At 40.3% G+C, this 22,400-nt stretch overlaps 1 protein-coding gene across 2 annotated transcripts; it reads left to right on the top strand.

Moving 5' to 3' along the window:
* Positions 1–179: 179 nt before the first annotated feature.
* PROSER1 (proline and serine rich 1) lies at positions 180–21,641 on the top strand (the record flags this gene model as incomplete). Of its 2 annotated transcripts, XM_080720005.1 has the most annotated exons (13): positions 180–224; positions 2,414–2,479; positions 4,350–4,418; positions 6,686–6,780; positions 7,972–8,065; positions 8,980–9,090; positions 10,520–10,603; positions 12,038–12,116; positions 12,729–12,824; positions 15,041–15,085; positions 18,148–19,924; positions 20,820–20,970; positions 21,519–21,641. In XM_080720005.1, the coding sequence occupies 13 exons, from the start codon at positions 180–182 to the stop codon at positions 21,639–21,641; spliced, it is 2,835 nt and encodes a 944-aa protein (XP_080576131.1). The 2 variants fall into 2 exon arrangements, with proteins under 2 accessions (XP_080576131.1, XP_080576132.1); XM_080720006.1 differs by lacking the exon at positions 2,414–2,479.
* Positions 21,642–22,400: the final 759 nt, after the last annotated feature.

The raw sequence follows: 22,400 nt of genomic DNA, 5'->3' as shown, positions 1-22,400 counted from the left end.
CCCGACGGAGCGGGTTTTGTTTTAAGTAAAAGTTTCTCCAAGTCGGGTCCTGAGGCTCCCGCGGAGTCGGCGCCGCCTCCCCGTCCCGCCCCGCAGTCCCTTTCCTTCCTCGGCTGGAGCCGACCGGCATGAGCGCTTTGTAACTCATAAAGTACAGTTGTTCAGAAAACCCCGTCAGGATGGACAAAAAGTCATTTGAAACGGTGTTGGATGAAATTCGAAAGGTAATTCCTTCATTTCTTATTCTCTGCGGTACCAATGGCCACGGTTTTTTTTTTTTTTTTTTTTTTTTGAGGCGCTGCGTGCAGATGGTGCAAAATAAGGGTCTTCGCTTTGTCAGCTAAGTTTGGATTTTCACGTGTAGTGTAGGAAGTTGCATCGATATACATTTGCTGTGCAAATAGAAATTATGTGGACGCACCTTGAAAATTAGTGCAATATTGTGAAAATTACATTCAGACAGTCCTTGGTTCCCCAGGGCAGTTCTACAAGTCATTAATAGCTCTGTATTTTTAGATAAGTAACTTAATATTTGAGTCTTATTTCTTCACCTTTTACTAACAAAAATGGTTGAAAGCTGGGAGAAATACATAGTTTTGTTTTGTGGTAATTTTTCTTTTGAAGGGTTTTTCTGAATCTAAAAGTAGACAGGATATTTGTTGCTTTGGTGAGAACAAAATTAGTATCCTAATGAAATGTGTAGTTAAGTGTAAAGTCATATTGTTAGGAATTAACCACCAGTAACTTGAATTTCAAGACTTTTTTTCTTCCCACTTCCAAATTTTTGTTTCTTTTTGAGACTTGCTGGGTTTACTATTTTCAGAAGCGGAAGAAACAAATTTGGAATGTAATGTTGAGCCTGTCTCAGGCACAAAAATTATAAATTAACCTATTTAGAAGCAAAAGAATTTGCAGTGCCATTGTTATATTAACACTGGGTGCCTTGGTTCTCCTCCGAGGCAATTGTTATTAGACCATCACATACCTTTATGTTCCTTGATGGACACCAAAAAAAACCCAGAAGAATTGTTGCTGTTTGTTTCGATGTTTACTATTTATTTTAGCTGATGAAATTATTTTTGTTTCTGGACTTGCTGTTTTGCTTTGTTCTTTATAAGGCTTTCTGACATGTCTAATTTTTCATACTTGATGGTATTGAACCCTTTTTTGCACAGATTTGTTCTTTTGAAAGTCAAGTTTTTCAGTTAAGATTTGAAACAAAATGCCAATTTGCTTTGTACTTACAATTTGACACAATTGGCTCATGAACTGATGTCTAAATAATGTTTGTGAGTTCAAGTAGAGGAGCATCTGCTCCCGGATGATCCAGTGTCCCTAGCTGTGATTGGTGTTTCCATCTCTACACCTGAGAGGAGAACGTGTGATTTCAGTTGGCTCTAGAGAGTGCTGGGTCAAGGCCACCAACATCTCCCTCACCTACTGGTAGATTCTGTATGAGAATCAGACCATTTATTGTATACGTATGCAATAATTAGATCTAATGTTGACTATTATAATCCTCAGTTAACTCTTTGAGGTGGGCAGTGAATGGTGTTCTCTTTTGTAAATGATGGATGCCTTAAAGAAATTCAGTGCCTCTCAGATGTCACCACTGTCAGTTAGTGGCAGGCACAGACTTGAATTCAGGGACTTTGGCTCCTTGCATTCTCTTACCCTACAGAAATACCGAGAGCCTCAGCAAGACCTTGTCTTATTCTTTTTCCCTTTCATTTAGTCCAGCCTAGGGGCTCAATAAAGGATGAGCAAGCAGCATCTTAAAAAATGAAAATTTGATTTTCGGAGGATGTATCTCAGTGGTAGAGTTCTTGCCTTACTTGCTCAAGACCCTGGGTTCAATCCTTACAAAAATAAAAACTTGATTTGATGTTTTAAATTTTTTGTTTTTTGTTTTGTGGTGATGGGGATTGATTGAACCCCAGGGGAATTCTACCTCCAAGCTACACTCCTCAGCCGGATTTTTTATTCATTATTTTTGAAACAGGATCTCACTAAGTTGCAGAGGGCCTTACTAAGTAGCTGAGGCTGGCTGCAAACCCAGATCCTCCCATATCACCCGCCCGAGTACTGGAATTACAAGTGTGTGCCACTGTGCCTGGCTTGAATCTCTTTAGTTAACCTATTTAAAAATTCTGTATGTAATTTCTACTAATTTTGAATCTTACTAAGATTTTATTTTCCTTCTTAGCAAGAAGGAAGGGTCAGGAGCCTTCCTTCTCTGTGTATCCTTTAAAATATGGACCCTGTTAAGTTACACCATTGTATCACCACAGTGACTTGCTGCTGCTGAGTATCAGTGGGAAGGAGCTCTGCCATGTGGGGCTGCTTGGGCAGGTTTGATATGTACATGTTATTTTGCTGCTTATTCATTTAATGCTGTCTTTCTATTTTTTAGGCTGTTTTGACAGAATATAAATTAAAAGCAATTGAATATGTGCATGGATACTTCTCTAGTGAACAGGTAATTCTCACTGTTTGTTTATAAAGAGTCTTTTTTATGCATCAGCATTTTGGTTAAATGCGGGTTTACCTGTTGATCAAATTCAGAATTGCTTTTACTTTGTTGCTGTATTTGTTTAGGAGTTATAAAAGCTTTAAGTTTGGGGCAGAAAACTTTACACAATATATAGGTTGGAGTATTTTATAAACCTTCGTACTTTTACTCCAGTGGTGGTAAACAGTTCTGAGAGAGGGTGAATGGTAGCTGAAGCTACAGACTGAGATAATAAATGCTCTTAAGAGCTTTGAATATTTATTTCTCAAGAGCTTGAAAACGTATTGCTTGAATAACTCTAAGCCTGAAGTTGTGCCTACTAAAATCTTAAAAGCCTCTTATGATTTGCATCATCTGTTTCTGTCTTTTTGGTGATAGTTTTTTCAGCCTTCTCATTGCTTTACAAAATAACCTTATGACTTTTTCAAATTGTTTTGAAAAGGCCGGGCGTGGTGGCTCACGCTTGTAATCCCCGCACTTGGGAGGCTGAGACAGGAGGATCTCACAGGTTCGAAGCCAGCCTCAGCTACTTAGTGAGGCTTTCAGCAACTTAATGAGACCCTGTTTCCAAATAAAATATAAAATATAAAATGGGTCTGGGAATGTATCCCAGAGGTAGGAAGCCTCTGGGTTCCACCCCCAGTACCACACACACACATATATAAAATTGTTTTGAAAAGATTAGTAATTTCTTAGAGCAAACAGCTTTAAAGTGCCTGCTTGTGTGTGATATTTTGTAGAAAATGTCTTCCCTAGTAGTGCTTTTGCTAAAGTCCTTAAAAACTTTATTAAACCACTAAATGAGACATTCTAAGTCTACTTACTATATTAAAGATTGGTAACTTGTTAGATTTTATGGTTTGTAAAATATAGAAGTACTATAGTAAGAAAACTTTTCCCATAAAAAGAAGGCTGTAAACTCTTTCAAATTAACTGGAAAGTATGAGCAATATTTGTTTGCTATTTATGCATTTCTTTATAAGCAGTAAAAAGAATTTTCATTTTCCTTCCATATCACTCCATTTTATACCATTGTCTTTGCTTTGTAGAATAATTCAAACTTAAGTACCTTTTCAAGAACTCACAGTAAAATAATTAAAACAGCTTTGTATGATTCTTGCATCTTTTCTTTTTTCTCCCTTTTTGATCTTTGGAGGCAGTGGCCAGTGTGGAGTTGCTCATACTGAGACTTCAGAGTTGTGCTTTGAAAGCCCTGCTCACCTTTACCGGCCACCTCTCAGTGCTTCTCTTAAAGAGAGTGTGCTGGGAGCCCGCAAGAGCCTGGCCCTCTGAATTATCAAAACGATGCACCACTTAGAAGCGGCTACTGTAAATCATGGTGATTCTTAATTTTTTAGGGAATATATTTAGATTGTAAGTATTATACATTCAAATGAATGGGTAGAAGTTACTGCTATGCTAAATCACACTATTCTACCTTGGGAATGATTAAAACCATGCCACAGTCATTTTTTTTTATTTCTTAATTTTTCACTCACAATGCATCATAGTATATCTTCTCATTCTTATTAGCATTGCTTTTTTTTCCCCCTGGATTGAATTTTTTCCTTTCTTGTTAGACTAGTGCTGTCCAATAAAATTTTATAATGATAGAAATGTCCTTACCACAAGTATCCTTTAAGTTGCTTAGGTTTGTCTTGAACTTGGGATTCTCCTGCCTCTACTTTCCAAGAAACTGGGATTATAGGATTTTAAAATTTGGATTTTAAGTGATTCGAAGTTACATAGCCACACTAACCTTTGTTGAGTAGAATTTCACATATTTATTACAACAAATAATACCGTAATTAAAGCTTAGTTAATTCTTTGCTTTCAGGTAGTTGATTTACTGAGATATTTTTCCTGGGCCGAGCCTCAGCTGAAAGCAATGAAAGCATTACAGCATGTAAGTAATTTTTTGTTTAGCAGGCAGAATTTAAGTATATTTAATTCTCTTCATTTTCCATAATTCATCTCAGGTTGTATAAATTTAAGTTGTATGACAGTACTGTTGAATTGTATACTACAGTGTCCTAATTGACAAATTGGAGGGGAAAATATTCATAAAACAAGGATTTGAATTTCTTAAGTATTTTTATGCACTTTCTTTTATTATTGAATATCCATCTTTATTTTTTTGTGTAGTGTTACTTAAGGTTAGACTTCCATTCTTTAGGCCAGCACTATCCAGATGAGTTTTCAGTGGTGATGGAAATTTATATTGCTGGATTCTGGGAGATGTTGGCTACCTGTGACTGTTGAACATTTAATATGAATAGTCAGCTTAAGAAACTTTTTAGTTTTATTTATTATAAGTAGTTTAAGTAGGCACAGTTGCTCAGTGGCTACTACATGGGATAATGCACTAGAGGCTAGATTAACAGGCATCTAGATCACACAGATAATCTGGCTGGAGAAGAAGTTTAAAATTTTTTTTTATACCAGACATGAATAATTTGAATAGAATCAATACAGATTCTTAACTTCCTAAATTGATCTGCCTAAGAAAATAGGCAAGTCTATTATTGCTTATTTCCACCTCTTTAGCAATTTGCTTTTGTTCTATTTTGTAAAGGAAAGGGTGTTCTCCCCCATGGCGAAAAGCTTCTCCATGTACCAAAGAAAAATAAATAAAGCAAAGGTTTTGTCTTATTTTGTCAGAAGAGCAGACTCATGGCAGCTCTGAGGCCTTCTACTTCCTTTAAAACAAAAATTCAGAGGTGAGAAATGTATCGCAGGGCGAATGCAATAGGCTTGTTTGAATTAAATCTCACCTTTTCTGATAAAAGATTAAAAAGAATCAGATCTGACTAATTTTTTCACACTGAAGACTAACTTTGCCAATAAGGTTGTATAATGAACTTTATTTTTTAATGAAATGAGCTAAATTAGTAGTTTCAAGGTTTTTATAAACATAATAAGAAAATTGATCTTCTGTATTTAAACTTCTAGCAGCATCTTTATTTGTTTAAAAACCTTCAAAGGGGTACATAGTTTTGTCAGTTCTTTTGGTGATACATTAATAAAGTGTTTGGAAGCCACTGCTTCAAGCTTTAGGAACTACTACTGGGTGTTAGCTCTAACCAATCTTAATTCTCACATCAACTTTGCTTTTGGGTTTTCTTAACTGTTAACTATAAATTGGCCTAATTTTCTGAATGTCCTTCAAAAGTAAAATTTCCCTACTCGTATAATTAAGGAACATTTCACATAATTTTGAATTGTCACAATGATATTAACATAGGATTCTTAAGAAAGCTCTGCACTAGAGAAACCTGTTTAAGTTTTTGTCTCATTCTGTGAACTCATGTACCGTTTCTCAGGTAACACCAGCACATGGACTGTTTTGGGGAAGTGTTCACCTGGGGTGTATCTACTCCCACTCTTTCCCACTTCTTAATTCAAGAACATCATTTTTTTTTCTAACTTGCTGAGCAGTTTAATCCTTTATATGTGTATGTATGTGTATATATATATATATATCACCTTTTTAAATAACCTTTCTGAGGAAAGTAATACTTGCTATTACTTTAAAGTCTATAATGAACACATTGTGAAATATTTATATTGAAAGTATAATTCACATAGTTTTAGGACCTCCTTTTCAATTACTGGGTGTACTTTTTGGTATGTGTGGTACTGGGGATTGAACCTAGGGGTGTTCTACCCCCAGTCTTTTTTTTTTTTTTTTGTGGTACTGGGGTTCCTGGAAGCCCTTCTACCTCCAGGCTACACTCCCAGACCTATTTTTATACTTTTTTTATTTGGAAACAGGGTCACTTAAAGCCAGCAGGGCTGGCTTTGAACCTGCGCGATCCTCCTGTCTCCGCCTCCCAAGTGCACCTCCCAAGCGCGGGGATTACAAGCGTGCGCCATCACGCCTGTGCACCCCCCCCCCCCAGTCCTTTTTTACTTTTTGTTGTGAAACAGGGTTTCTAGGTTGCTGAGAATCTTACTACACTACATTGCCTGTTGTCTCAGCCTCCCAAATACTGGGGTTGCAGGCGAATATAACCACACCCAACTTGGGGATTACTTTTGCATAAACTCTGTCACCTAAAATGTAAAAGGTTTCACCCAAAATGTTTATATTAAGGACATTTATATTTCCAAAAAAGGACAATTTTTAACATGGAAATTTTGTTGAAAATAAATTATTCTTTATATTAATAGAAAATGGTGGCTGTTCACCCAGCAGAAGTGGTCAATATACTCAACTGTTTCACCTTCAGTAAAGACAAGCTAGTTGCTCTTGAACTACTAGCCTCGTAAGTATTTCTTTTTTCTACTTCAAATTTGGATGCTTTTTAACTGTCTTAACTTATTAATATATATTAATATGTGAGTTACATAGGTAAATAGAAGTATAATAAAATATAGTCTATGAAAGCACAGTGCTGAATTCTTATATCTTATGTAAATAAATGCCCCAGTATATTTCTTTTTTCTTTTTTTTTTTCTGGTTGTACTGGTGGAACCCAGAGGCTTTCTAAGCCTGCGGGCTGTACCCCCAGACCTATTTTATGTTGTTTTTGTTTGGAAACAGGGTCTCACTAAGTTGCTGAGAGCCTCACTAAGTAGCTGAGACTGGCTTTGAACCTGTGTGATCCTTCTGTCTCAGCCTCCCAAGTGCGGGGATTACAAGCGTGCGCCACCACGCCCGGCATGCCCAGTATATTTCTGTACACATGGTTATAACTTTCTACATAATGAGGCTTATCAAAATTACTTAATTTAATATTTCTACATTTCAGTAACTTGCTTTGCCTCACCACTCTAACCTGAAGGGCAAGTTGATAGGACATTGAATTAGGCAGCAGCTCTGCAGCTTCCTGGGGGGAAGGTACCTATTCTTCCTGAGCCTTGTTTCCCTCCATTGTAAAAGGGCTTCAGCCACTTGGTAGGCTAATGAACTGCAAGTACTCTGAGCCATGTGAAAGCACCTAGCCTAGCATCTGCCAGATGATATAATGTATGAGAGAGTGAAGAGGCAGGGGTGGGACCTAACCTTTGCCTAATTGAAAAGTATGTAAGTTGTTGTTTACTTAGAGAGTATGTGTTTTAAAGTCCTGTAGATAGGTATATATACATGTGAATGAAAACACAAAATTATTAAAACTTTGTTTTTAGATCCACCACGATTTTTATGCATTTGATGCATAGGTTGGTTCTATTGCCATATTCTTAATACTAATTAAAGAAGGTATATTTGCAAGAACCTCAGGATAATGGTTTTATAGTATTACTTTGTTACTTTCCAGTAATCAGTAATATAACTCAGTTATGTGTCATCATTTTATAAACATTTAAGTTGACCTTTTGAAGCTACATAATCACATGTACTCCCTGTGTCATGGAGAAAGTTTATTCAGATATGTTTGTGTAGTAAGCAAAGTTGCTGGCCTCTTGTATGTATGTCCACATTCTTAAAAGAAAAGCTAATTTTTTTTTTTTACCAGAAACATTGTTGATGCACAGAATTCCCGCCCCATTGAAGATTTATTTAGGATAAATATGTCTGAGAAGAAACGGTGCAAAAGAGTACTTGAACAGGTAATTCTCTCAAGATTGTTGTGAAAATGGTGTGCTGGTTCTTTTGAATATTGGCAGATAAAAAATATCATCTTTTAGCCGGGTGTGGTGACACATGCTTGTAATCCCCACGCTTGGGAGGCTGAGACAGGATCCTCCTGTCTCCGCTACTTACTTAGTGAGGCTCTCAGCAACTTAGTGAGACCCTGTTTCCAAATAAAATATAAAATAGGTCTGGGGTATATAGCCCAGAGGTAGAAAGCCCCTGGGTTCCACCTCCAGTACCACCAAAAAAAAAAATCGTCTTTTTCTCATGTTAACTTTGATGACTAATCTGAATGCTGGTATGTGATGGGTTAAAAATGGTATTCCTGCAGTCTGTGAAGTAGAAAGGGAGCTAGTGAGGGGGATGTTGGAGCAGGGAGAGGTGGCTAGTGAGTGGAAAGCAGTTGGCCACTCACCTCGCACCTCCTTAAGTACACCAATACCCTGTGTTGTTGGTTTGCATTTTCTTTTCCAAGTTGTAAATTTTGTCAGAGGAAGGACCATGTCTCTTTTTCATATGTGTCCTCCTTACCTTGCCCTTAACTTGAGCTTGCTGTTAAAAGTTTGGACTGTGTTATTTCTTTGTGTTGAGAGGAATGGAACAGATTAGATAATAAACACTTTTTTGCACATAGTTTACAGAATTCATTTTGAAGGTATCTTTACGGTCTGCTAGTTACAAGGTTAATATATCATCTTAATAATTCCACTTAAATAAAATGATTTTGCTTATTACTTGTGGGCATGCTCATCACTGTAAGTGGTGACTGATGTGAGAACAGATTGAATATGATGCTGTTTCTTAATTTATGTTTTTAGCTGGGAATTGCAATATTCAGAATACTTGTGAGTTCATTTGATTTTTCTTTAACCACTCTATTATATTACAGGCTTTCAAGGGGGGCTGCAAAGCTCCTCATGCTATGATATCTTCTTGTGGAACGATACCAGGAAATCCATATCCCAAAGGAAGACCTAGTCGTATTAATGGAATCTTCCCAGTAAGCACTTTGATGACTGTCCATAAAACGGCTCATGTCTGCATGAAAAATGTGGCATAAGTTAATGAAGGCTTGTAGGAAGATGCCTGTTGATGTTTCTACAAAAGAAAGGAATGCTATCACATCATCAGCTTAATTCAGATTGCTACTGATTCAGAGTTCATTTGAACACTTAATACATTTGTGTGCAATCTTCAAAAGAAGAGGATTTTGTTTTATTTTGCTAATTTTGCTTTTTCAAGTATTTTAGAATAGCTTATACTTAATAATGGAGCATTTCTCAAATTCTCAGTGTTTCTCAGATAGTTTCACAGTTGAGTATGTTTGGGAAACTGCACTCATTTCTTCCTTACTGAGAATCACATCTCATAGTAAATAAAGCCTCTGAAAAGTCTTATGAGAAAAACAAGGAAAAAAAATAGGAACAACTTTTTATATCATCTAATATGTCTTTAAAAACTGCTTTATAAAGTAACTTTTTAAAAAGATGTTACATTTCTGTTACCTTAGAACAACTCCTTTGTGGATTAAAACAGTGAACATTTTCTATCTCTGGTTTCTGTAAGTCAGGAATCCCGGAGTAGCCTAGCTGGGTAATTCTGGCTTGGGGTACTTTGTCTAAAGGCTTTCCTGGAGCTTAAAAATATGTTTTCAAGGTGGCTCACTCAGCTTCTTGGCAAGCTAGAGTTGCTTGCTAGTAGTTCTTTATTTCTTGCCATAAGGACATTTGCACAGTGCTGGCCTCCATCAGCACAAACAACCCAAGAAAGACCAAGCAACCTACAGGACCTCTTGTGACTTGGCCTTGGGAGTCAAGTGACATAATTTTGTAGTATTTCTCTTAGTTACATGAGTCTGCTATATTTGAGGGTAGGTAGTGAGGGTTGCTGGGGGCCATCTTGGAAGTTGGCTTGTATGCCATTTTTGGACATGCACTGTCAGATACTCTGGCGGCCTAACCTGTTCATTGCAGCAGTATAGTGAGGTTTCATTGGCCTTCGATAATAGAAGTAAACATCTGAATGTTTATGAAGAACACCATTTTTTCTCAGCTATTTTCAGCTGTAATACAAGTATTCTTTTGCATCCTTTTGGCATTATAGATATTGTGGCATTAGAAGTCTAATTCTGGATTCTGTTTGTGGAGAGAAAAACAATAGAACATACTTTATCCTTGCCTTCTGTCCTCCCCTCTGTGTGTGGCTTGTTTATTTCAGAGTACCTCTGCCAGGTACTCTGAGGGTTCTGTGGCAGAGGATGGTTAAGAACCTTATCAGGGTTTTCAGCCAGGGTCTGGAACCCAAGTCTTCTTCCAGCTTAGGTCCTTTTTTAAAAGTACAGTGTAGTTTTTGTTTGTTGTTATTGGTTTTGGTTTGTTTATTTACATCCCAGTTACCTTTCTCCTTTTGCCCTTTTTCTTTTAAATTAGGGAACCCCTTTGAAAAAGGATGGTGAGGAATGTACCAATGAAGGAAAAGGAATAGCTGCCCGGATTCTTGGACCATCTAAACCGGTATGTGAGAGAGGGAAAAAAAATATGAAAACAGGTCTTACCTCCTATCTGTAGTTGTCCTTTTATTTAGAGCATAAATTAAATTTTTGTATTGCAAGGTTTAAATATATTAGAAATTCTGGGAGAATAGGAGAGGGAAATTAGTTAGCAGTGATAAGGGCCCTTTTAGGTTAAATGTTTTATTTTAAAGTGAAATCAGCCAAATTGCTTTAATTTTTTTCTCTCTAATCACGTTCAGCCGTTCGGTTGAAAGTATGGAGCATGGTGTTTGCTTTAACTGATGTTCTGGTTTGTCAAAATTAGTAATTAGTATTAGTGAAACAAGAATGGAGACAGGAGGTGGAGAGTGTTCAAGGTATGGTTCTTGTGACTAGAATGTAAGCTGGACAGATGAAGATCACCTTGAGTTGAAGGATGGTTTGAGCTGACATACTGGAGGCCTCCACATAGCCATCTTGCAGTCCGCCCATCCACATGACAAGAATGCCAGAGGTGGCAGCTTAGGACATCTAAGGAGAAACTGGGTCCCTTCTCCAGCCCCAAAGGCATGTGCACTCTTTCTGTAGGGGACGGTATAATATTTGTTTTAGCTTCAGATGTTTCTGGTTCTCTAAAGACCAGTTTTTTTTAATGTTCTTTATTACTTATGTTAGTACCATCAGCAGTAAAAATATTTGTGGATTTATGAATTTCAAAAGACAAAAGGACTGAAATACTGCTGGGCATGGTGGCGCACTCTTGTAATCCCCACACTTGGGAGGCGGAGACAGGAGGATTGAGGAGGTTCAAAGCCAACTTCGCTGGCTTAAGAGACCCTGTTTCCAAATAAAATATAAAATAGATCTGGGAGTGTAGCCTGGAAGTAGAAGGGTTTCATCCCCAGAACCACCAAAAAAAAAAAAAAGGACTGAAATATTGAATTCTTAATATAGTGTACATTCTATGACAGTTGTCAGAATGCCAAATGCTAAGGCTAACAATGCTTTTATCTTCCAGAGGGAGAAAAGAGGGTAGGAATGGTAGGATTGGGAGGACACTGTCATTGGTACTTATGTGCGTGTGTGTGATTCTACACTTAGCAGATTTCTTGGGCTAGTTACATAGGAGGAGATAGGAATTCTTAGCTTAATTTAGGCTGGTCAGAGAGGAGTTTGCTCTTTAGGGTAAAATTTGATCTTTCATTAGAGATGACCAGGTAATGAAATAAGTAAACATATAACTGTTTTTAGCAGGCTTTGGAATCTAATAGTAACCATTTCTATTACAGCACAGAAGTCTCTCATCTGTGCCATGTCTTAGGTCAGTAGCATGTGATATGCAGGGACATTGTTAGCCTACTAGGACTAAATATTTTGAAAGGAGGCTGTATTTTGTTTTGTCAGAGACATTTGACTTGGCTTCCTTCTAACTGCTGTGCTTTTCCTCCTTGCCTAGCCCCCTTCGACATATAATCCACACAAACCTGTTCCCTACCCAATACCTCCATGCCGGCCGCATGCAACTATTGCACCAAGTAAGCAGTTGTCTCATTTTCACTTTTTTCTGTTTTGCTGTTTGTTAATTTGAAAGTAAGGACTTGTTTAAATACTTGGGAAATCAGCAACACTTACAAGGTTTTATAAGAGTTTAATTTTGCCCACTGTCAGCTACTAATGACCTAGTACACAGCACCGTAGCAGACAGGCAGAGTTTATTTAGGGTATTTTTCTTATATGTTAATTGCAGATTTTTCTCAATCATTTTTTTTCTTATTATGGGTTTTCATTTTGATAAATGACCTTGAGTCCTTCTTTTGGTAGTCAGTGTCCAGAGTTGTCATCAATGCACTTAACTTAAAAAGGTCAAGTATATATAGTTAGGTTGAAGTGTGGCAGGTTGTGTGTGCTGTGCTGTCCTGTCCGGTGAGCTTGGGCCTGGGGTGGGCATGCAGCGTCAGCAGGACTCTCCTGTTGTCTCACTGGTCTCGCGTCTCACTTGGTCCGAGCCCCAAACCTCCATGTAAAATGCAACTGCATTATGTAATAATTTTATAAACAAGTTGAGTAGCTGCATTGGTACAGTTGGAATTCCTAGCCACAGAGTGGTGATTTAATATATATTTTTTCTGTCATATTTTTATTTTTAGGTGCTTATAACAACGCAGGTCTGGTACCATTAGCCAATGTCGTAGCTCCAGGTGTACCCCCTCCATCTCCATATACTCCAAATCCAGTAGGAACAGGTAAAGTCATGATATTTTGAGGTGCTAAAAGTAAGTAACTCATTCACAGCAGTGCACTTGGAGGGGAGAGTTGCCTGGCAGGGCATTGTCGGGGTGGTGAGAGCACAAGCTCAGAGGCTGACAGATGTGGATGCCAGTGCCTCGGTAACCTTGGGCAGACTTCACAATCTTAATGGATTTCCATTTGTTGTAATAATAGAAGACCATTTTAGTATTATTGTTGAATAGCATAGTCAATATTAGGTGACCTTCCACATGCTGTAAAATAGAGATACAAAGGTGAACAAAGTCCTGTTTGTGAAGAGTTTACATTCTAGCAAGCAGTGCAGGTAAGGAAAGAGAAGCCAGTGTCAGTGTGTTCTGCTTCATTGGTTCTGAACTGCACATATTTTCATAGTTTCTCTGAAACTGGAATGTGGTTTACACCAAATGGCAACTTAGATTCTGAAAGATAGGATGGGCTGGCCAATGCTGTGACAAGAGTGTAGGTGCTGTGGGAACTAAGGGGCACCCAAACCAGCCCACTGAAATAAATGTGTGCTGCTTATATAGTATGCCATAGTACTAAAGATGGTTGGCTCGCTTATGCAGTAAGTTGAGGAAATAGATAAGAATAGACTTAATAAAATACTGTGGGAGGAATGGCAAAGCGATCGTAAGGTGATTTCTTTGAGCTGCAACTACCTGGGAGTGTTTGTTAAACATCCTTAGCTGCCCACATGTGAAGAGATTCTGATTCGGCAGATTAGAAGTAGGGTCTGACATCTTTATTTTTTAATGATGTCCAGTGACACTCATCCTCAAGCAAGTTTTAGAAATACTAGAACCTGTACATAACCCTAGAAGGATCATAGTATCCACTATCACCCCCCTTTTAAAGGTTTTCTATTAAGTGCAAGCTTAAAGAGAGCTGGAAAAGGTTCGACCTCTAAACCTTTATTGAGATTTTCAGACAGTAGTCCAAATGCCCATCTGACTCACCAAAGGAGCGTATGAAAAGGGAAGCTGGAATCGATGGGGGATTATGTGTGGGGGTAAGGGTGAAGTTGTAAAGGATACTCTGCCCTGAGGCAGTTTATCGCTTGCATATTGCAAGGGTAAGACCTTATGGAACAGTAGTTTGGACCCTGTGGGTCTTCTATAGCCTATGTTCCGCTTCCAATTAGTTGGCATGGTTGTCCTCCACTTTTTCAAGAGTCTACTTGAGTGCCCTTTGGCCAAATGTGTGAACATGAGCAGGTTGTACAAAAAAGAACCATTTCTTAAGCTGGATGAAACTTTGACAAACTCTGAAAAAAGTACATTTGACTTAATGATTGGTAACTATTTGGCCCAATAACTCCTGCCATGGAGCAGAATGGACTGTTATAAGGTGGCAAACGGTGCCGGGCGTGGTGGTGCACGCTTGTGATCCCAGCATTCGGGAGGCTGAGACCGGAGGATCCTGGTTTGCCAACAGCCTCAGCTACATAGTGAGGCCCTCTGCAACTCAGTGAGACACGGTTTCAAAATAAAAAGAATAAAAAATAGGGCAGGGGTCGAATGCCCCTGGGTTCCATCCCCAGACCTGCAAAAAAAAAAAAAAAAAAAAAAAATTAATTAAAAATTAAAAAGTGGCAAACATGTATATGAGGCCCTGAGGTCAGTCCCATCACTGAAAAAGAAAAAAAGTGGTGAGAAGGGCCCAGACTCATAAGTATGAAAATGTCCTATATATGCTCAAATTACTTTTTTGGTAAATTTTTAATGTGTAGCTCTTAATCTACTTGCCTACTCGAGTAGATGACAGTGGATTCTGTGCTCTTCCTTCACTCCACACACCTCCCACCTCTGCTCTCTGGTAGGCAGTGTTGCCCAGAGTCCTAGCTGTCTGCTCAGCCAACCACATAGATGTAATGTCTGCACTCTGTATTGTAGTGCAGGCTATGTTTTTTCCTGCGTGGTACATGCTGGATGGCATGTTTTCAGAAAGTGTTTTTAAATGTATCTATAAAGTAACAATGCCTATTTAAAACATAATCATCTCAGTACTCATATAGTTATGATTTGTATTTATTTTCCATATGCATACATTGTGCCTTCTTAGCTCTGTGTGTGTGTGTTTTGTTTTTCTTTTTTTTTTTTTTTTTTTTTTTACTCCAATCTCTTATTTTTATGGTGTTGAATATTTTGGTTAAAGTTTTTTAATTAGCTTTTATTTATTTACTTTTATATAGAAAGTGAAGATATTTCCAATCAGTCAAAACCTACACAGAATCAAAGTAAGTACCATATTTGATCCAGAGATAAGTAATGTCTGTTATGGTTAACTATTCTATTTACTGAGAGTAATTTGAGTTAAGTATCTGGAATATTTTAAGAAAAGTTCCTAGATAAAGAACATAATTAATACTTGCTAAAAGTGGCTTAATAATGATATATATTTTGAATGCATGTATTAACTGGATTAGGATTAAATTTATGATTTTGTATCCTATTTGCAGAACTTGAAATATAAGTGCTACACAATTTGTATTTACATTCTGTGATTTTAAAAGCTACTTTTTTTCTATAAAAACAGAATAATAAATCTCTTTGGTAAATGCTGTATCAAATTTTATATTTAATTGTTTTAGTAAGTGTTATTAGGCATAACTTAATTAGAAAAGAAAAAAGGAAGGCAGATGTGGAGACGCACATATGGAATCCCAGTATTTAGTATGAGAAAGGGGGGATCGCAGGTTTGTGGCCCTGTTTCAAAATAAAGAATGAAAAATAGGGTTGGGGGGTTAGCTTGGAGGTAGAATGCCCCTGGGTTTATCTCCAGTACTATAAAAAAATAAAAGGAAGGAAGAAAGAGGAAGGGCCAGAAGTACAGTTGAAGTGGGGGGAGAGGGGGGAAGAAAGAAGGAAGGATGGATGCATGCATGCCAGTGCAGGAAGTACAGTTGAAGAGAGAGCATGGTCTGCATCGCCCTACAGGTGGCAGCAGCACCATTACGTGCACTCTTCATCTAGGATGTGTGGTGGAAAGGAGGTGCTTTCAGACATGGGACTTCATTGGAGTCATTTCTTGTGTAACACAGAATCTGTTTATTACAGCACATGGTTAGGAGTCTCAGAAATTTCTTCCCTTAAAATGGTGCTTAATAGGTGCTTTTGTTCTGTTTACTAAATAAAGTAGCATAGTTGCATGGAAAGAATACTAAGTGAAGATGTTAGGATACCTGGTTTCCTATCCTGGCACTCAAACCACCTAGCTTTGTGACCTTGAGGTCTTTTAACTTGTATGGAAAGGAGATTACAGGAACTTTAGCCTTTATAAAGTTCCACTTTATTCATAAATTTGTTTTTGGAAGGGGTAGCCAGGGTAAATGTCATAAGTACTATTAATAAGAGTTGCGTAATATCTTTTCCAATGATGTGTTATATGAATGTGCTTAAGAGCTTTTTCTCCATTTTGAGGCCATATAAACGATAATTAACACAAACTCATTGTGGTAAAGAGCATGGGTCTGACAGGACTAGCTTCAAATCTTACACGTGGTCAGTCATAGTGGTGCACACTTGTAATCCCAGTACTTGGGGGGCTGAGACAGGAGGATTACAGGTTCACGACCAGCCTCAGCAACTTAATGAGGCCCTCCACAATGTAGTGAGACTGTTTCCAAATATAGAGTAAAAAATAAGGCTGGATGTAGCTCAGAGGTGGAATACCCCTGGGTTTCATCCCCAGTACCATAAAAAAATTGTTTTTACTTATACTTAGATTTTTAAATGTCTGTTACTTTAATTCCTGAAAATGCCTTTCAATTGATTTATCACTACCAAAGGAGTATCCCCTGCTTATAACTGAAGCAGCATTAATAGCAATACAGTGTTGGATGATAATTGTCATTATATTACTGATACAAGTTGTGCTTTCCATTTGACACTAACAGAATCACAGATACAGTCATTGAATTCATTCAGAGAGAAATCACATCATCCCACAAATAGTTATTGTTGTTATTATTATCATTATTATTTTTTTTTTGTAGTACTGGAGATGGAACCCAGGGCCATTCTACCTTTGAGCTACACCCCCAGCCCTATTTTTAATTTTATTTTTTGAAACAGGGTCTCACTAAGTTGCAAAAAGCCTCACTAAGTAGCTGGGGCTGTCTTTGAACCACAATCCTCCTGTCTCAGCCTCCCAAATGCTGGGATTACAAGTGTGCGCCACCATGCTGGCTTATTATAATAATAATAATAGTAATTATTATTATTCTTTATAGAGCTTATAAGAATAAAAATATTTTAGAAATCTAAAAATAGGGCTGAGAATAAAATTTTAGATGTGTTAGAGAACTGTCATTTCTGGTAATCATGGCATATCCACTGTAGCAGACACTCATTAAGTACCCAGATGCCATGCTCTGTACTAGGTGGTAAGATGCTAAAGATCAATTAGGAGTGGGTTTTTCACTAAAGAGGCTCCCAGAACAAACTAGGTGAAGGTTAGAGGTTAAGGTGGTGTAGATTGGTCAGTCTGAGCAAATTCAAGAAGTGGAGTACTGTATGCATTAAGAATTTGGACTGGCCGGGCGTGGTGGCACATGCTTGTAATCCCAGCATTTGGGAGACTGCTGGAGGATAGCGGTTCGCGGACAGCTTCAGCTACTTAGTGAAGCCCTCTGCAACTCAGTGAGACCCAGCTTCAAAATAAAGAATAAAAAATTGGGCAGGGGGTGTAGCTCGGAGGTCACATGCCCCTGGGTTCCATCCCCAGACCTGCAAAAAAAAAAAAAAATTTTGGACTGAATAATAAATCAGCTCATCTCAGTACTTGGATGGACATAATAGGAGGAACGTTGGCTCACACCAGCGTCAGCAATTTAGTGAGACCCTATATCAAAAAAAATAAGGCTAAGGCTGGGACTGTAGTTCAGAGGTAGAATATCTTTGGCTCAATTCTCAGTAACACGCAGTCCTGGAGAGTCATGGATCCTGGAAGACCTTGCCTGCCTCTAAAAGGGAAGCAATATCATAAAGCTCTTGAGAGAGAAACTGATTTTTGATTATTCCTCTAGATAAGTGGTTTTCAAAGAAGAGGTAAGATCAGTGACTGACACTGGCTGGCTGGGCTATTCAGAGCTGGGTCTAGTTAATGCCTGGATGGACCCAGGCTCCAGAGGGCTGTGGAACCTAGTACTTGAGAAACTACAAAAGCTGATTATACCTGTCATTGATATTCTTGGATATTTGTGGAAAAGGACCAAAAAATTGTCATGTATTTCTTTTGAGTTCAAGGTGGATATATCAGCATGAAGATAAATGCTTGCCTTTTTCCTCCATCCCACAGCATTTTCCACCCCAGCGAACCAGACACTCTTTTCTCCTCATGGTTCTAATCCTTCCACACCTGCTGCAACTCCTGTTCCCACTGCATCCCCAGTCAAGGCAGTAAATCACTCCGCAGCATCCGCAGCGGCCACGGTGGCCGGAATGAACCTGCCCAGTGCTGTCCTGCCTGTGTTTCCGGGCCAGGTCTCCTCTGCTGTCCACACACCGCAGCCGTCCGCGCCAAACCCCACGGTTATCAGGACACCCTCGCTGCCCCCTGCGCCAGTGACTTCCAGCCACAGTACCACGGCTGCCCCGGCTCCACCCACCTTCTCCGGCCTGCTGCCCCCACCCGGCCCTTCAGCTCCTGCTGCTCCTGCCACAGCGCGGGCAGCACCGGCCTCCAGTGACGCCCTGGCTTCCACCTCCGCGCCTTTCACCAGCCTCCCCTTCTCTGCCAGCGCCTCCGCAGCCTCCGCCAGCAGCCCGAGCTCTGCCTCACTGTCATCGGTGTTCGCAGGGCTCCCTTTGCCCCTGGCTCCAGCGTCCCAAGGTGTCTCCACTCCGACGCCCTCTGTCATTGCCGGTAGCTCTGGCTCCGGCGTTGCCGGGCCCCTCGGTGTAAATAACCCTCTTCTGTCTGCTTTAAAAGGCTTTCTGACGTCCAGCGATACCAATCTAATCAGCTCCTCTGCTTTGTCATCGGCGGGCACAAGTGGGCTGGCCTCCTTACCCTCTCTTCCTAAGCAGAACTCTGATTCTCCCGCCTCAGCCCCGAACAAGTGCTACGCCCTGGCGGCCATGCCCGTCCCGCGGTCATCTACTCCGGGGCTGGCCATGTTCCCAGGCCTACCATCCCCTGCAGCCAGCTCAACTACCACTCCGCCGACGCTGCCAGTGCAGCCCGCCCTGGCGCCGCCTGCATCCTGCGCCGCCTCGGTGCCCGCCAGTGGCGGCCCTGCTGCCCCGCTCCTGCATGGCCCGCACCCAGGAGCCTCAGACCTGCACATGTCGCCCGCGCCCACGGTGACCACCGCGCCCATCATGATCAAAACCGAGCCCACCAGCCCCACTCCCTCGGCCTTCAAGGGCCCGGCCCACTCGCATTCCGCGACGCCCTCCCACGGCCCCTTAGGCTTGTCAGGGCCGCTGGGTCGGGCTTATCCCGCCACTTCGATGCCCGTCACCCTGCCCACTTGCCTTAACCCCGCGCTCTCGGGGCTCTCCGGCCTGGCCGCGCCCCTGAGCGGCTCCAACCCCCTTTCCTCCATTTCCCTCCCGCCCCATGCCTCCTCCGCCCCCATCGCCCCCGTGTTCACCGCACTCCCACCTTTCACTTCCTTGACCAGCAGTTTTCCTTTACCCGGCAACCCATCCCTCAACCCCCCAGCCTCCCTCCCAGGGGCCCTGGTGGCTGCCTCAGCCACTGCCACCTCCGCGCCTCTGCCGCACCCCAGCTCCTCCTCTGCGGCAGCTGTGCTCTCGGGGCTCCCCGCCGTCCCCGCCTCCGCGGCGCCTTTCCCACTCAACCTATCCACTGCGGTGCCCTCGCTGTTTTCGGTTACCCAGGGAGCTCTGCCGTCCTCGAATCCCTCCTACCCTGGCTTCTCTGTGTCCAACACCCCCGGCGGGGCCCCTGCTCTGCCTTCGTTCCCGGGACTGCAGGCGCCCTCCACGGTGCCCGCTGTTGCCCCGCTCCCGGTCGCGGCCTCCGCCCCGTCGCCCGCTCCTGTCCTCCCGGGATTCGCTTCAGCCTTCAGTTCCAACTTCAACTCTGCTCTTGTTGCACAAGCTGGGTATGTTAATAGTTTGCAGAAAGGATAAAGTGACTTACCACCTATTGTGTCCTGTTTTGTGTTCTCCAAATGAAAGTCAAAATGCAATCATTTGGTGGTGCTAAATTACGTTGTTCTATGCCGGAACTTTACTATTCCAAACATATGCCATGGTTTTTCAACCCTTTAGCTAAGTTAGATATATAAGATATTAATGTTTAACTATAAAGTGGCCAAAACAAATAAATAAACCTATCTTTAAGCCCGGCATGGTGGCGCATGCTTGTAATCCGAGCATTTGGGAGGCTGAGACCGGAGGATCCAGGTTCACTGACATCCTCAGCGACTTAGTGAAGCCCTCCGCAACTTAGACCCTGTTTCAAAATAATAAAAAATAAGGTTGGAGGTGTAACTCCGAGGTGGAATGCCCCTGGGTTCAATCTTCAGCACCCCCCCCCCAAAAAAAGAAAAGAACAATCACAATCTTTAAAATAAACTTATAAATCCAGAGTAATAGACATTTTTTTTTTTCCCTTGCGGGTTTGGGGATGGAACCCAGGGGCATTTGACCTCCGGACTACACTCCCTGCCCTGTTTTTTATTTATTTTGAGACAGGGTCTCACTAAGTTGCTGAGGGCTTCACTAAGTAGCTGAGGCTGTCTGTGAACCGGGATCCTCTAGTCTCAGCCTCTGGAATGCTGGAATTACAAGCGTGCGCCACCATACCCGGCTTAGAGTCATAGACTTTAGATCAGAAAGTTTGTTTCACATCAGCAAGTGGCGTTCATCCTTCCAACAAATAAATTCTACATCTTTGTTTTATCATTTTTAGATACTATGGTACTACTTGACAAATAGTAAAGCAGCTTTTCTGTTTTTACCTGTGGTTTGACCTGTTTTTCTCAATTGTTTTAGTTTATCTTCTGGACTTCAAGCTGCAGGCAGCTCTGTTTTCCCAGGCCTCCTGTCCCTCCCAGGGATCCCTGGGTTTTCCCAGAATCCTCCACAGTCATCCTTGCAAGACTTGCAGCATAATGCAGCAGCACAGTCGGCACTGTTGCAGCAGGTAGGCGGCACCACCTGGCATAACTGAATGATCCCAGGTATAACTACTTTTGTAGTGATAATGTGATATTGGCCAAAAGTGGTTCTTATCAGAATGCTTGGAGATTTAAGGATTAGTTCTCTTCATATTTGCAAATAATGCTTTTCTTCTTTTAGAAGAGTATCCAGGATAAGATAGTTCATCTATATGAATTGTTTTTACCCCCTACAGATTTTTAAAAAATCTCCATTTATACTTTGCTTAATAAAATACAATCTTTATATTTGTGACCGTTATATATAAATTGTCTTTTTAAGCTATAATGAACCCATAAAGCAAATTATCTCTAGAAAAGCTATTGACTTTTGACAAAAATTTTGAGTATTTTAATGGCAAGAATATTAAATATTTTAATGCCTGAAGAAGTTTGAACAAATATAGGCAACTGAACATTGTTTTTCTTGCTCAAACTTTGTTCTTTCCTTCCTGTTCTGCATGTTTAAAGCAAGAAGCCAGTCCAGGCTCGATGGGATGTGGCACTCTTCTAACCTGCATGTTCTTTCTCTCAGGTCCATTCAGCTTCAGCTCTGGAAAGCTATCCAGCTCAGCCTGACGGCTTCCCTAGTTATCCTTCCACACCAGGAACTCCGTTTTCTTTGCAACCAGGCCTGTCCCAAAGTGGGTGGCAGTGAATATTTTTAAATTTTTACTCTTCTTGGGAGCAACATGAGATTTGCCTGTGAACTGCAGTGAACAATCTGACAAATGTGAAGTTGGCCAAAAGTTAGGAAATGAAAGTGAGGATAATCCTAAGGAAATGTGGCAAGAGTGTGAAAATCCTGGGAGCATTTTTTTAAAAAATGGTTTTAAGTATGAATACTCCCTACTCCCTTATGTAAATATGCCGACAATAAATTGTATGGAGAATAGTATTTAAAAAGTATGTGGGGACTTTTTTATCTCCCATCTTATAGAATTTTGAATCATGTATGTGATTAACATAGAAGGAATATTAAAGAGGAGACTGAACTCTCTATAGCCGAACACAGCCTTAAATCTGCTTGTATAGCATCCACAGACAGAAGTAATAGTTGTGCCTCAGACTTATGGGTTGCATGTGGCCCTGGGGGAGTTACAACCCTCGGTATTATGCATGAGTGGTTCCTGTTAGCTAGCATCCGTTGGAACTCAGTACTCCATGTGTATCCACAAGAAGGAACTTGAGACCCACGGTTATTTTTTATTTCTGATATTAATAATCATTCATACTGCTGAATTTAAATTAATATATTTCAGGTAAGTGAAAATGGTGCTTAATGTAGCTTTTAGAATGACTTTCAGGTGTTTTTGACTAAAAATATATATCCAGAACTACTTTCTTACAGAAATACCAGTAAGGAAGGCTTATCGTAACATTTGCCTTCAAAACATTTTTCATAATCTCAGCAGTA

Source organism: Muscardinus avellanarius (assembly GCF_963383645.1).
Source record: "Muscardinus avellanarius genome assembly, chromosome: 2".
Classification (NCBI taxonomy): domain Eukaryota; kingdom Metazoa; phylum Chordata; class Mammalia; order Rodentia; family Gliridae; genus Muscardinus; species Muscardinus avellanarius.
This window is presented reverse-complemented; position numbering and strand designations above follow the sequence as displayed.